This window comes from Vigna unguiculata, chromosome 3, assembly GCF_037176805.1.
Source record: "Vigna unguiculata cultivar grain cowpea cultivar isolate G323 ecotype 2 chromosome 3, ASM3717680v1, whole genome shotgun sequence".
NCBI lineage: Eukaryota > Viridiplantae > Streptophyta > Magnoliopsida > Fabales > Fabaceae > Vigna > Vigna unguiculata.
In genome coordinates this window covers 48,368,561-48,384,000 of record NC_140794.1, presented here as the reverse complement: position 1 = coordinate 48,384,000, position 15,440 = coordinate 48,368,561, and the positions used below count along the sequence as shown (strand labels likewise).

General features: G+C 32.8%; 2 protein-coding genes across 2 annotated transcripts; both read left to right on the top strand.

The window, feature by feature from the left end:
* Positions 1 to 4,572: 4,572 nt before the first annotated feature.
* Positions 4,573 to 7,011, top strand: LOC146887920 (putative polyol transporter 3). The gene is made up of 2 exons (XM_085671212.1): positions 4,573 to 4,916; positions 5,502 to 7,011. Exons 1-2 carry the CDS (start codon positions 4,814 to 4,816, stop codon positions 6,872 to 6,874), a joined length of 1,476 nt encoding a protein of 491 aa, XP_085527338.1. The 5' UTR covers positions 4,573 to 4,813; the 3' UTR covers positions 6,875 to 7,011.
* A 1,385-nt stretch (positions 7,012 to 8,396) lies between these two features.
* LOC114175476 (uncharacterized) lies at positions 8,397 to 11,525 on the top strand. Its single transcript, XM_028060231.2, has 3 exons — positions 8,397 to 8,882; positions 8,959 to 9,177; positions 11,205 to 11,525. The coding sequence occupies exons 1-3, from the start codon at positions 8,661 to 8,663 to the stop codon at positions 11,274 to 11,276; spliced, it is 513 nt and encodes a 170-aa protein (XP_027916032.2). The 5' UTR covers positions 8,397 to 8,660; the 3' UTR covers positions 11,277 to 11,525.
* The last annotated feature ends 3,915 nt before the right edge of the window (positions 11,526 to 15,440 follow it).

The following is a 15,440-nucleotide window of genomic DNA, read 5'->3' as shown; positions in this document are numbered from 1 at the left end:
ATCTTGAAAATGTCTCATAACAAACCCATAAAGGAGCGTTGACTTGTCTTGTGAATGGACACATACAAGATAATAATAAAAAGGAAATTTGGTTATGGTATAGAAGATTGGAACATCTCTCTTTTGGTTATCTAGAAAAATTATTTCCATCACTATTTTATAAATACAATATTTCTGATTTTATTTGTGAAACTTGTGTAATGGCAAAAAATCATTGTGTTGTGTTTCCTTTAAGTAATAAAAAAATAGATTTTCCTTTTTCATTAATACACACAGATGTTTGGGGTCCTACCCCACAATCTACACATAATGGGAAAAAATGATTTATTAATTGTTGATGACTGTACTCGGGTAACTTGAGTGTATTTGCTTAAGCATAAAAGTGATGTGAGTAATGTGTTTCGTTCCTTCCATCATATGATAGTTACTCAATTTAACACATATATTAAACATATATTAATGTCATTCAATCAGACAATGGAGGAAAATATTTTAAGACTGAGTTAATCGAGTTCATGAACTCCAAAGACATCTTACATCAAACTACATGTCGTTATTCACCACAACAAAATGGGGTGACTGAGAGAAAAAAATAGACATATATTAGAGGTGACAAGATCACTTTTGATAGATGGTAATGTCTCATCTCATTTATGGGGTGAGCTGTCAGTTCTGCAGTTTATTTCATTAATCGAATATTTTCTAGTGTGCTTAACTTTCAAAGGCCATTAGATGTGTTGTCTGATCATTGTATCCTTCCTTCCACGATTTCTTTGTCACCTCATATTTTTGGATGTATTATATATGTTCACTTACACCCACATCAACGTACAAAGCTTGAAGAATGAGCTTTAAGGTATGTTTTTGTTGGGTATGGATCAACTTAAAAAGGTTATCGTGCTTACCATCCACCATCAAAGAAATTTTATATCTCTATGGATGTGAAATTTAATGAGCATAATCTTTTTATGTTGATTCTACACTTCAAAGTGACAATGAAAGTGAAGTGCGAAATCATGATGTTAGTATGTTTGATATCCCATAGATAAAATTATTATGTAAAGATAAATTATCGTGTAAGGATTATTCTGCAGGAAGTGAGTCAATCCTAAATATGGAAACTTCTCCTTTGGATAATATAATGTCTTCGGATCCTAACCAATTGACTCAATCTTCTCCACAAGTTCGGATTGACTCTTCAAAGGTACCTTCTGATCCTATCTCTGATAATACTAATGTAGTTGAAACTAATCATGAAATTGTTTCTCTTGATAATACTAATTTAGACAAAACCAATCATGAAATTAATCCTTGTCTACGTGAGACCACCAACACACCAAACATTGAGTCTACTATTGTCCAATATAATCTTCCACCCCATTCTAACCGTGGTCAACCTCTAGCTAAATATGAACCAAACCTTCAAGCCAAAGTTAAATGTCACATTAGTAAATATGCATCATCTGACAAGTTATCACAGTCATATGCATCATTTGTATCTCAATTATCTTCAATTTCTATTCCTAGTAATATACAAGAAGCTTTGACATATCCTAGATGGACCAAAGCAATGGTTGATGAGATGTCAGCTTTAGAACAAAACAACACTTGGGATCTTATGTCCTTACTAAGAGGGAAGAAAATTGTGGGTTGCAAATGGGTATTTACAATTAAGCATAGAGCTGATGGAACTATTGAGAGGTATAAAGCATGACTTGTGGCTAAAGGTTACACTCAGTCTTATGGTGTAGATTACCAAGAGACGTTCACATCGGTAGCCAAGCTCAATATTGTGAGAATACTTCTGTCACTAGTAGCAAACCAAGATTGGCCTCTTCTACAATTTGATGTAAAAAATGCTTTCCTACATGGAGAAATTTTAGAAGAAATTTATATAGATTCTCCACTAGGCATGACAGATTCAATTGGAATGAAGGTTTGTAAGTTAAAGAAGGCGCTATATGGATTAAAACAATCCCCAAGAGCATGGTTTGGAAGGTTTACCAAGTATATGAAGGCTTTTGGCTATAGAGTTAATAACTCTGATCACACCTTATTTTTGAAGAGAAGAAAAGGAAGAATTACAACTTTGATTATATATGTAGATGACATGATTGTTACAGGAAAAGACCAAGATGAGATCTCTAGTTTACAACAATACCTTGCATCTGAATTTGAGATGAAACAACTTGGAAATCTCAAAATATTTTTTGGGTATTGAAGTAGCTAGATCAAAACATGATATTTTTCTCTGTCAAAGAAAATATATTATTGACTTACTATTGGAAACTGGATTGTTTGGGAGTAAATTAGTTGATACACCACTTGAACAAAATCATAAATTTTTTCAATGCTCAAATTCAGTAAACATAGATAGAAGGAGATACCAAAGGCTGATAGGAAAATTAATTTATTTGTCTTATACACGTCCAGATACTATCTATGCAGTGAATGTTATTAATCAATTTATGCATGACCCACGAAAGCTTCATATGGATGTTGTTGATAGGATTTTGAGATATTTAAAGTCCACTCCTGAAAAATGAATTTTGTTCTCAAATCATGGAAACTTAAAAGTAGAATGGTACATTGATGCAGATTAGACAGGTTCAAAAGATGATACAAGATCTACCTTTGGATAATTTACTTTTGTAGGAGAGAATCTTGTAACTTGGAGGAGTAAAAAAATAGTTTGTAGTAACAAGATCTACTGCTGAAGCAGAATTCAAAGGCATGACACTAGGTGTATGTGAAGTTTTGTGGATTAAAAATGTGGTATGAGATTTGGGCTTTAAACAAAATGAAACTATGAGTTTGTATCTGTGATAATACATCGGCTAACAATTGCTCACAATTTGGTGCAACATGATAGAACAAAGCATGTGGACATTGATAGACATTTTATAAAAGAGAAACTTGAGAAGTTGAAATAATTCCTTTCCCTTTGTAAGATCATAATTGCACTTGACTAATGTTCTCACTAAAGGAGTGTCGAGCAGAGTGTTTAATGAGTCTCTATTCAAGTTGAGAATGTGTGATATCCATGCACCAAATTGAGTAGTGGTGGTGTTAAGATATGTCAAATATTTTATTAGCAAATATTATGTAATCAAATATTGTGTTAGTTGTAATTTAGACATTATTACTTCTGTGAACAAATATGTGCATATGTTATTCCTTTAATAGATGATGAATTATAACACTCTTGTATATATATATATATATATATATATATATATATATATATATATATATATATATGATACTTATTCTTTGAAATAATATATCAAAATTATTTTTTAAATCCTTTTTATAAGAATGTGAAGCTCCATCACGACTTTATTTTTAAAAGACGCTTAAGAGAATAGAGAAAAAAATAAATATTTAAATTGTAATTGACTTCAACTCCTAGAAATGTAGTATAATTTATTAGATCTACTGAAACATTATTTCTAATTTAAAGCTAAGATGCAATTCCAAGAAAGTTACAAACACAGTGCAACTTCGAAGCATTCTTAAAATGAAATAAAGTACTTACTGTTCCACGTGACATTTGTTATAGGATCAATGGTGGGGGTGTGTTCCACCAGTATCTATCTCTCACGTGAATATATTTTCCTTTTTAGTATTGCAAGAGTGAAGGTACACACTTCAACGCGGTAAGATAATACTTTGAACATCACCCTTTTATCTTTCGCTTGGTGTATCCTGCTTTAAGATCATGAAAAAACAACACGTTTATTATTTTGGTCTAGAAAATGTTACACAATTTTGTCATGTAATGCACGTTTATTTTAATCTCAACCTTCGACACGGAGAAGATAAATAAAATAAATGGATGAAAACTGAACAAAGAATTAAAAAAGGAAACTGTTTATTGGAGAGAGATAAAAATTAATTAATAAATAAACAAGTATAAAGTAGGGATAGAATTAATTATTTAGTTTTCCTACCTAATATGCTAAGCTAATTCAAATTCACCTACTAATTTAAATCATTGATTTGGCTGTAGGAGAGTTGCATCCATTTGAAGTCAACTTTACGATTTACTTCACTGTCAGATTTAGTTAATGCTAGATACAGATTTTACTTCATAATATAGTTGAATAAATATTCAGGAACCACAGAATTTATTGCAATGCAATGGTTGTCATCCAAATATTTCCCTAGTCTACTCAGCACATATCCACCAGATTGTATCAATAATCAGGTTTTCATTGTAATTTGTGTCAATCCTTATCCATTTTAATCATGATTAGTCTTCAATTTGAGGGAAAAAAAATTAATTAACTTTTTTGGTTTATACTCTTACCTTTTAATCTAATATTTACATTCACTAAAATTAGAAAAATATTTATTACATCTTAAAAAATCATAAATAACACTTAAAAAATGAAGAGACATTTGCAAAAAGATGGAGAACATGGAGGAGTTATAACCCAAACAATCTCATTGGTTTTGGTTATTAGCCAACCGTGTGCCACACACATGGCTTAACTAATTCAAACACAACTTTTTCTCTTGTTTATGTTTCCAATGTCTTTCTTCGTTTTCCCTACTTTTATTGGACTTTTAGGTCATGATTTTCTATATATTATATTTATCATAACAGCAACCACCAAGTATTTCTGACGAGTCCACAGTTAGTGAGAACATATCAGATCAACGATCTCCTATATAAACAAGTTTAGACTCAACTCAAATCACTTCACTAGCCTTTTCCTCTTCAAAAAATTTGTCACTGCCGAAGAAGCCAAAGTCACCTTAAATTCAAAATTATTATAATTAAATTACCATTATTGTTATCATCATAATGGAGCAGGGTGGCAGAGAAGACCAGACCACGATGACGTTCAACAAATATGCCTTTGCTTGTGCTATAGTTGCTTCAATGGTTTCCATCATCTCTGGTTATGGTAATTTTGCATTCTCTCTCAATTTCTATATCTTTTTTCTCTGCAGTACTTTCTCCCATGTTTTATTATTCTCCAACATTTGTAATCTCTACATTATGTTATAGACAGAGTAATGATTTTCGGACGTAAAAAACTTTTCTTGTTGTAATATTCACCATTTTTCTTTTCTTGTTGATAATATCATATAATCTATAATATTTTCCCCTTTTTTATTTTCCTTACTGCAGGCGAAAATACATTCCTTGGATTTGAGGAACAGTATTAAACGTCGGCATATATAAATTAACAATATGAAATGAAATTTCAATTTCTTGTGTGACAATATATTAAAGTTTCTCATTCTTCTACAAGATTTGTGTTAAATATTTTTTTGTTTTATCGTGTCCTTTCAAATAATTATATTTTGTTATATAATGAAGCTAACACAAATGCTTAAATATTTATAGGAAAAAGTTAAAGACGTTCCAAATTTAAGATGCATAGATGAAAGCAAAAAAGAGGAATAAAAAGATGAAAATGATTCCTACAAAAGAGAAGTTAGGTGTGTAATATATGTATAATTTAAGCTCTGTTTCATTGTTTCAGATACTGGTGTGATGAGTGGGGCAATAATATTCATCAAGGACGATATTGGAATCAGCGATACCCAGCAAGAGGTTCTTGCAGGAATCTTGAACCTATGCGCGTTGGTAGGATCATTGGCTGCAGGAAGAACCTCTGATTACATTGGTCGTCGCTACACAATCTTGTTAGCCTCCGTTCTGTTCATGGTGGGTGCAATTCTAATGGGGTATGGCCCAAACTATGCAATATTAGTGGTTGGAAGGTGTGTTGGTGGTGTGGGTGTGGGTTTCGCTCTGATGATAGCACCGGTTTACTCGGCAGAGATTTCCTCTGCATCATCGAGGGGTTTTCTAACCTCTTTGCCGGAGCTTTGTATCGGCATTGGAATCTTACTTGGCTACGTATCGAACTTCTTCTTGGGAAAATTGACCTTGAAGCTCGGATGGAGGGTGATGCTGGGTGTTGCTGCGCTTCCTTCACTTGCTTTGGCTCTGGTTATTCTAGCAATGCCAGAGTCGCCAAGGTGGTTAGTGATGCAGGGTCGTTTGGAAGGTGCGAAGAAGGTGCTGATGAAAGTTTCAAACACCACGCAAGAGGCTGAGCTTCGTTTCAGCGAAATAAAAGTCGCTGTAGGGTTTGACGAGAACAGTGGCAAGCTCCCTCAGAAGTCGCAGGGTGAAGGGGTTTGGAAAGAGTTGCTTGTGAGGCCCACACCGGAAGTTCGATGGATGCTGATTGCAGCAGTAGGGATTCATTTTTTCGAGCATGCGACCGGCATTGAAGCAGTGATGTTGTACAGTCCGAGAATCTTTAAGAAAGCTGGTGTGAGAAGTAAGGATAAGCTCTTGCTTGCAACGGTCGGAATTGGCCTCACGAAGATCATTTTCTTGGTGATGGCTTTGTTTTTGCTTGACAAAGTTGGTAGGAGGCGCCTCTTGCAAGTAAGCACCGGGGGAATGATTTGTGGGCTCACACTTTTGGGTTTTAGTTTGACCATGGTTGATGAATCCAGTGAAAAGGTGTTGTGGGCTTTGAGCCTTAGCATTGCGGCCACTTATGCTTATGTTGCTTTCTTCAACATTGGGCTTGGGCCTGTGACTTGGGTGTACAGCACGGAGATATTCCCTTTGAAGTTGAGGGCGCAAGGGGCTAGTATAGGAGTTGCAGTGAACAGAACCATGAATGCTGTGGTTTCCATGAGTTTTCTTTCAATCTCCAAAGCATTCACCATCGGTGGGAGCTTCTTCATGTTCGCTGGTGTATCTGTACTCGCTTGGTTGTTCTTTTACTTTTTCCTTCCTGAAACCAAAGGCGTGCCTTTGGAAGAGATGGAAATGGTTTTTACCAAAAAATCCTCCGCTAAAAATGTAGTACCAAAATCTGATCTCAGATAGAAAGCACTGTGTTGTGCAAGAGAGAGATTGTTGAAGCCCAAATGTGGGACAGTGTAGCATTTTGGACTGAATGTTGTAAAATCCAACAAACTGGGTTCTATATATTTAAATCTTTTTTAGCTTATTATTTCATATAATCTCTAATTCAGTATAAATAAATACTTAAAAAAATGCCTAAATATTAAAAAATAAAATCAAACTGGCTTTACTTGAATTAGCCATTCAAATTTCAGGCTAAATAGGGTTAAGTGAAATTAAAATTAAACCTCATTAGGTTTTAAGACAATAACTTAACACAAAAATTTACAATACGGTAGGTCTTGCTTACTTGATAAGATTAATGTGACTTTATATTCATTTGCATGAGATAAAGAGGATAAAAAATTGATGAATATGAAATCTGAAATGCGATGATAGAATGAGACGATTTTTTACATCTAATTTTAGGTATTTTCTAAATACCAAAATTTAATTTCATTCAATATAATAAAGTTCAAACATGATCAAACTTACCAAGTCGAAATAATGAAATAAACTTTCTAAACAAAAGCAGAAAATGAAATAAATGACCTCCTATAAATTAGAATAAAATCCTAAAACCAAAAGTACTCTCAAATTAAAAGCATTGAATCAAACTGCCTAATTAGGAACTAATAAAATCCTAAAACCAAAAGTAATCTCAAATTAAAAGGATTGAATCAAACTGCCTAATTAGGAACTAGTTTAATATCAAATTTTTAGTTAAAAAAAACAAAACAACTTAAAATCCACGAGAGAAAAAAAAGTGCCAAAGCTTACAATATTTGATACAGTTTATGTTATCCGATTAAATTTTCCTTGTCTCATCTTAAATGGGCTACATATTTCAAATATAAAATTCTAAATTTAATTGGAAAACAGTATCAACTGAGTCGAAATAGTTTTCTCCTCGGATAAAACCGATCTGTTGAGTTTAAAATCAGTAAAAGAACGATACATTAAATTTATTTGAAATAGTTTTTTTTTTAATTTTATATTTACAAAAAATATATTTACAATATATAAAAATCAAGATAAATAAAGATGGATATAGAAAAGTTATTTGTTTATTATTAATTTCTAACAATATATAACATGTACTTTTATTCGCTTTTTTTGTTTCACAACAGTTTATCATTTATATTAATTTACAATTTTACGATTCTAATTTCGCAAAGTTTTATTTTTAATTATTATACTGATATTAAATATTGAATGTGTATTGAGTAAGGGAAAATTTGTGTGTGACGAAAGAGGACTCGACTAAATTTGTAGTTTTAGTATTTAGCTAAATTTCAATATAAACTAATTTGAGCTTTAGGCATCGATGAAGCACTTGGCAAAGTGGAAAGGGTTTATTAATAAGTGCGACGAAAACGGTGTCGTCTCTGTGTCGGTTGCATGCGGTATCGATGTCGGTGGCTTAAGTCTAATCAACGGTCACCATTGCCCCATCTAAAACAAAGGTCAATTTATCTTAATGGATGCATTAGTACACACATTATTGCGGTATCCCACTATCCAAACACACCACGATTTCAGAATTCTTTTCACTAACTAAAATAGTAATAATCACTGAAATTCTTTGTTTCAGTGTTCTTCTTCAGTTTAGATCGGGTTCACTTCCCACTTTGGACAAATCTCAGTCCGAACGATGAAGCGAATGCAGAAGCACCTACCACCATGTTAGAAGAAAGAAGAAAAACGTAGACCCAAATTTCATACCCAAACAAAACCCGACCACTTTTATTCAATTGAAATCCAAGAAATGAAGGATGAAGAGACACTCCCAATTGCAAAAAAGGAAACCCTAGCCTCAGATTCAGGTTTATTCGGAAGAGGAAGTTACAAATTCTGGGCACTGGCGGCCATTTTGCTCCTCGCACTGTGGTCCATGTTCACCGGCACCGTCTCGCTCCGGTGGTCGGGCACGCTCAACACCTTCTCCCATGACCTCCACGTGCCGCTCCACGACCAACTCGACGTCCTCGTAGGTTCCCCTTTCGCTCTTTCTGAATCTGGGTTAACGGCATGAGTGACATAATAATGGGTATATGTGAGTGCAGGAAATGGAGGAGAGAGAGAAGGTGGTGAGGCACATGTGGGACGTGTACACGAATAACCGTAGGATCAGGTTGCCGCGGTTCTGGCAAGAGGCCTTCGAAGCTGCGTACGAGGATTTGAGCAGTGACGTGGCGGAGGTTAGAGACGCTGCCATCGCCGAGATCGCTAACATGTCTCTAAGCTCCTTTGATATTCAATTGCCTCCTGTTACACATTCTACGGTTGTTACTTCTCCTCCTTCTTATTAAACTTAATTGAACACGATTTATCTGTGCCACTGCTTCGTCTTCTTTTTTAATTATTATTAAGTATTATATGACGAGTGATCTTATGAAGTCAAGATTGGTTTGAATTTCGATCAAAGGTCGTGCTAGATATAACTTTTTAGGCAGTTGTGGTTAAAACCCTTTACACTAATGGTCAATTTATTGTTTCCTCGTAGAACCGTGTAAATATGTTTTACATTATCATTCACGTTTCCTTAATTTTGTTGAATTTTATTTTAACTATTTTAATAACATAATTTCTTATTGGCAGTAAAAGCTTTAATTATACTAACAATGATGCTTATTGTCCACGTATCTTTTAAGGTTTTCCGTGAGGGTAGTTTTCTTGCGTTCATGAAACTTTTTTGAATGGTTCATCCTTATTAATTGAAATGAATCCTTTTGAGGAGGAACTTTTCTTCAATTAGATGGTTTACAACGTGGCCCCCTATTAGTGGAAGAAACTTTTGTTTTGTTCATCTTTGTTGGCTTGATTACATGTTTTGTTGCTTGTCTTGCAACAGTTCTTTGATCTCTGCTTTGATTCCATTTTGACTCTCTTGGTTGTTCAAACTGTGCAAATTGAATTCCCTCTTGTGGCACTGCTGTTTTAACCAAGTCTGAGAATTTTAGCTAGGGCTTAATTCCAACCCCCGGAAACTAACATATAAAGTGAGGACTGTCCAAGTTTTGTATACTATATTTACACTATATCTTAGTCAATATGAAACTAAATATCCTTTTCAACATAGCAATTTAGGCAGCTCAAGGTAACAATTAAGGCGACTTTCCAATCACTGACATATTGCTACGAAGGGCACATTTGCTGCTACTGAAAAATTATCTGTTAATAGGGGATTTAATTCCCGTCAACTTGAAATGCTGGTGCATAACATTGTTGAAATAGGAACTGGGCGTCCACAATAATTAAAGGAGACAGAGGCGTAGGCATCCCCTTTCTGCTCTGTCCTGATGCCCCTTGCCTTGCTTACTCGTGCAAGAATTGAATCTCATTCTGCGCATCAGTAAGAGGCAAAATTGGACAGTATGTGGGTTGTTGAATTGTGTGATACAATTAAGATAATGTGGAACTGGTGTTGTCAGGAGGACTGCTTGGAAAAGAAAATAAAAAAATGAAAAGGGAAAGTATGTTGATAATTGTTGAGATTGAATTTCTTATTATTGAGTCTAGTTGCTATTGAATTTCTATTATTACTGGTTGAAAGAGATCTGGTGCGACCTATAGAGTTGCTGCTATGTGACTAGTGGTCGGAGCCTTATAGCACCCTATTCAATAGCCTCTTTTTTATATAATTATTAGTTAATTTAGGTACATAGTTTGAGCATCGTGACTGGTGGTGACTCTCAAGGATGGAAGCGTTTACAGAAAACAGATAGCTGTCTGCAATTGCAATTTGTGATTTAGGGTAGCCTAACATTGATATTATAGTGTAAATTAAGTGTCCCTCCTTGTCTGAATATGTTGAGGACATTCAACATTAGAGTATTATTTCACATTTTTCTTCCACATAAAAGGGTAAGTTAATGGGTGAGTTTTACGTGTGAACTTGTTTGTATGAACAATGTGGGGATCATATATGATCAGAAGTGTTGGTAAGGCTTATAAATAAGACATAAATTCACTTGTGAGTTTTGATGTTGTTGGTAAGCTTGTTTAATGTTTTTCTCTTTGTTTACATTTTTTGGGGTATTAAGGAAAGGGTAGATTAGCTTGTTTATGGTTTATCCTGAATTTTTGAAGGGAATGTTGCAAACAACATAAATTTATACTTTATACTTCTTTAACAAAATCTAGAAAACAGGAAAAGAATGTAAAAGTTCATCAAGAAACCAACACCCTTGTCTTGACCAGTTTCATTGACTTGCTAGAAGCTGGGGCGTAACAGAAATTGTATTTATTATAATGCTTCAATCTGGATGTTTTACGAATGCATGTCTCACTGCATTATGTACCATTTCAGAGAGCACAGGAACTTGATAAGAACCTCGAGCAATTTGAAAAAGGTAAAGGTGCAACCTCCGAACGTGCGTAGATATTGGAACGGGAAGCAACCAAAGGGCCGTGTTACCTGAAGCTTATCTTGTGGTTCCCAGGCGGAGTCATATTCCGGTTTTCATGCATCCGTAACACAGAAAATTATGTACTTTATTTGGTTGTGATTCTTTCAAATTTTGCAGTCAATTTCGTAATGTTCACTGTGCTAGTAAATTGAAACGTGATAAATCAGATTAGTATATTTCTGGTTTGATTTCATATATACCATCACATAAGCAAGTTCTAAGGCTGTGTTTGGTTTCTATTTTGAAAAATTGTACTCGGTTCCAAAAAAAAAATGAAAAAAAAAAAACAAATACTGATCTCAATTTATGGCTCACCATGTGCAGTACTCCTGTAGATGGATGACCCATACTTGTCCCTTAGGATCCATAAATAGAAAAGGATGAAAAAAAAATTCCAGCTCATTTTTTTCTAATACTTTGGAAATAATCGTTTCAAATTTATATATCAATATATAATTTGATTTCTGAGCATCCTTTTACGAATTGGATTGGGTGGACTGTTTTAAATGATGAAACTACACTTGAAATGCTACAATTTTAAGATTTGTCCAAAATGATTTGTTTTCATTATAAACTGACTGTTCTTCTCGTAAGATAACCTAACCTCTCTAACTTTTTATTTAATAGCTTTTGTTGAATTGAAGACATGGTTTGCTGCTTCCAGAAATAAAATCAAAGTTTTAAAGTGATGTTTTACCTCTTGACACAAACCAAAATTCATTTCGTGTCTCAATTCTTAATGAGAGATTCTACTTAAAAAAAGGAAAAACTAAACTTTAGAATATTCATATTTTAGAGTTTTTGAATCAAGTTTTATACTTCAGACCCAGAAAATTTTACGAAATTTTACAAAAGTTAATTATATAAGGTGTTACGATTACTTTTTGAGTAAAAATTGAGGCTTTGACATTTAACCGTTTATTCTTTAATTTCGTTTGCAAAATTCTAAAGTTAAAAAAAAAATTCTGGCACTTAATCCTTTCCATGATTTTATCTTTACAAATTTTATAAATGAATTCAATTTTTAAATTAAGGTGAAAGTATTTTTTTCGTTTAATTTTGAAATATTTGAAAAATACAAGTCAAGTAATTTGACGCTACATGTTGTCAAGTAATAGACTGAAAATATTTGTAACAGCCAAGTTATTTCTATGTATCCGCATAGTAAAATTATAGACCATATTTTAACCCCTTATTAATATCAGTAATTGTAATTAATCTTAGTTTTATTACCGTTCTTAAACTAGAAAACTCTACATTCTAAAAGATATGATCAACATAACTCATAATTCAAAAAGATGAATTAAGAGCTTCATACAGTTTTTCAAAAGACTATAAAAAACATCTAATATATTTTTACACTACTCCATCAGTGACCCATTTCAGCTCTCGTACTACTATCCGCCATCAACTCTGACTCCTGTATTTAAAATACGATTATCGCAAAAATAAATAAATAAAAGACATAAGATTGCAAGAGTAAGCTAATTATCATAAAAATAAAATTTAATTCAAAAATTTCATAATTTTCACACAAACATTGTCAAAATAAATCCTTTGGATGTATAAAATAAAAATTAGCCAAGCATTAAACTAAGGAGTAATATCTAGGCTCAGTTTTCTAGAAGAATAGTGTATTGAATGGACTCACGAGACTTTGCACATGTTATATGGCCCCTCATCTCTTCCTTCTTTACAACTTTTTATCACGAGTAACTCATACACTTCACTCAGTATTGACAGAGTTAACTTCACTAGCTTCATAAGTATGATCAGTGGCGAAACTTTGACCAAAATTTTAGGGGGGCAAAATTATTATTTTGTATATATAAATTATTTTTTCTATATTAAAATAAAATTATTTCCTCACATCATTTTCTCTATTTAAAACAAGCACATATCATAATAGAATAAAAAAATATGATAATAATATATATGAAAGTATAACATAAAGTTTATTATCAACAATTATATATTTAAAAAGGCAAAAGTTACCTTTAGTCATAGTGTTTGTCAATGCTCTTTCAATGACTTAAAATCTTGAATAATTGAATCAAAACTGAAGTTTGTTGCAATATCCCTTTCAATATAGATTATCATAATGTTTGCTATAAAAACTTTTAAAACCTATAAAAAAACACTCAAAAAAGTTAAAACATGTTGATGATAATAAACTCAATCTAATTACAATTTAGTGAAAATCAACTCAATTACATGTAATAATGAAAACATTTGAGTCAGGTCGTCCGCTTGATTTTTTACTGAAAAGATAACACGGTAAGCAATATGTAACATCTTTTAATGACGAATACCGAATACTCTAATCATGAAGAAAATAAGTTAAACCATGTGTATTGAAATCTTCTTGGATAATCATCTTTACTAGACAACAGATAATTTTCTAGATGCACTTGATATGGATCTCATTTTAGATAAGCCATTCGTACCTCATTAATTTGATTTGGTGGGTATTGCCAAATTTGAGGAGGTTTTCCTGGATCACGTTCTAAAGCATTTTCAAATTCATTGTATGTAACTCTAGGAACTTTAGATAGTTATTTTCCATTTTCTTCAATTTTTTGATTATCGTGAAGTTTCTCGAGTTTAGATGACATAGATACATGTTTTCATCTTCATCACAAGCATTCCTCTTGAAAAAATAATCAATTATTCTACTCTTTATCATAATCTTTCTAATATAAATTTGTCACCTCTCACCTATTTCAGAAAAGATAAAATTAACACCTTCTAAATGATTAGTTTTCTTACCTTCAAGTAGATTCACAATATTGCTCTTCTCTTATACAATTTCAAAGGCTAAAATAGCTCTATCTATACAAAGAGAGTTTGATCAACAATTAGAGCATAATTTTATTATCATAAAGATATGCCTAAAGCGTAGAAAAGCCATAAAAACTAGGAAAACATATTATTTCGAAAATAAGGGTAAAAAATGAACTTACTCAAAAGAAATAATTGTTCAATCTAAAATATTCCTTAACTCCTCAATTTTACTGTGGTGTCGTTTGATTTTGAGAATGATAAGAGATTGATGGAAAAATTGGAATAGAAAGAATAACAGAGAAAGAGAAGGAGGTACCGAAGAGAAAGAAATGAAATAAAGAAGCAAAATAAATTACAACAGAGAGGAAAATGTGATTTTTAAATTTAAATAAAAAATTTTAAAACTAAATTATATAAATAATATAGAAATATATAAATATATTTTTAAAATATATATAAAAAAATGTTGGGGGAGTCGTGGCTCTAGACATGTCAAAGTGAGTCAACCTGGCTCACACAGGTTGGCTCAACACGAGTGGGGTTAAAAATGAGTGAGCCTAGCCCGACTCACTTTATGGTGAGCCAGAAATTTTACAATCCGGCTCAAGTCACCATGGGTTGGTGGGTTGGCTCACCAACCCACTTAAAAAAATTATTTATTTATTTTGAAGTATTTGAATATTTAAATAATTTTTTAAGCAACCCATCGGATGACAATCACAGTAAAATCAAGAATCAATGTCTTCATCGTGCTCACCACCAATATATGATGAATTATTTCCAAGAAAGTATCCATATAGTCCAAAAATACATGACTAATATTACACATTTTCTGTCATGCTATTCAACAAAATATAAATTAAAAAACTATACATTTTTTGTCATGCTAATTTAGAAAAAGAAAATTTTGTTTATAAGGCAGTTGCTTAAGTAATTTACTATAAAGATTATAGTTTAAGATTAAAGTATCAATGTATATACCTTGACAATCAAATTAATTAAACATTCAAACAATTCAAATATTATTGAGCAACATTCTAGCATTTAAAAATATGAAATTGTGAACCTATATAATTAGGAGTAGTAAATAATTATAAAAAAAAAATTAAAAAATTGTAAAAAAATGTTGGTGGGTTAAGTGAGTCAACTCACCTTCAACCCGGTTCGAACTCGTTTAACCCGTGGGTTAAGTGAGCCGAGTTGAGTCCAACCCACTTTTGAAAAAATTAAATTTTTCTCAACCCAACCCGGCTCAAACCTGTGGTGAGCCGGGTTGGCTTTGACATCTCTACGTGGCTCCCCCTGTCATACTTAAGATCCGCCAAGTGAAGCTTCCTTCGACTCTCACCATT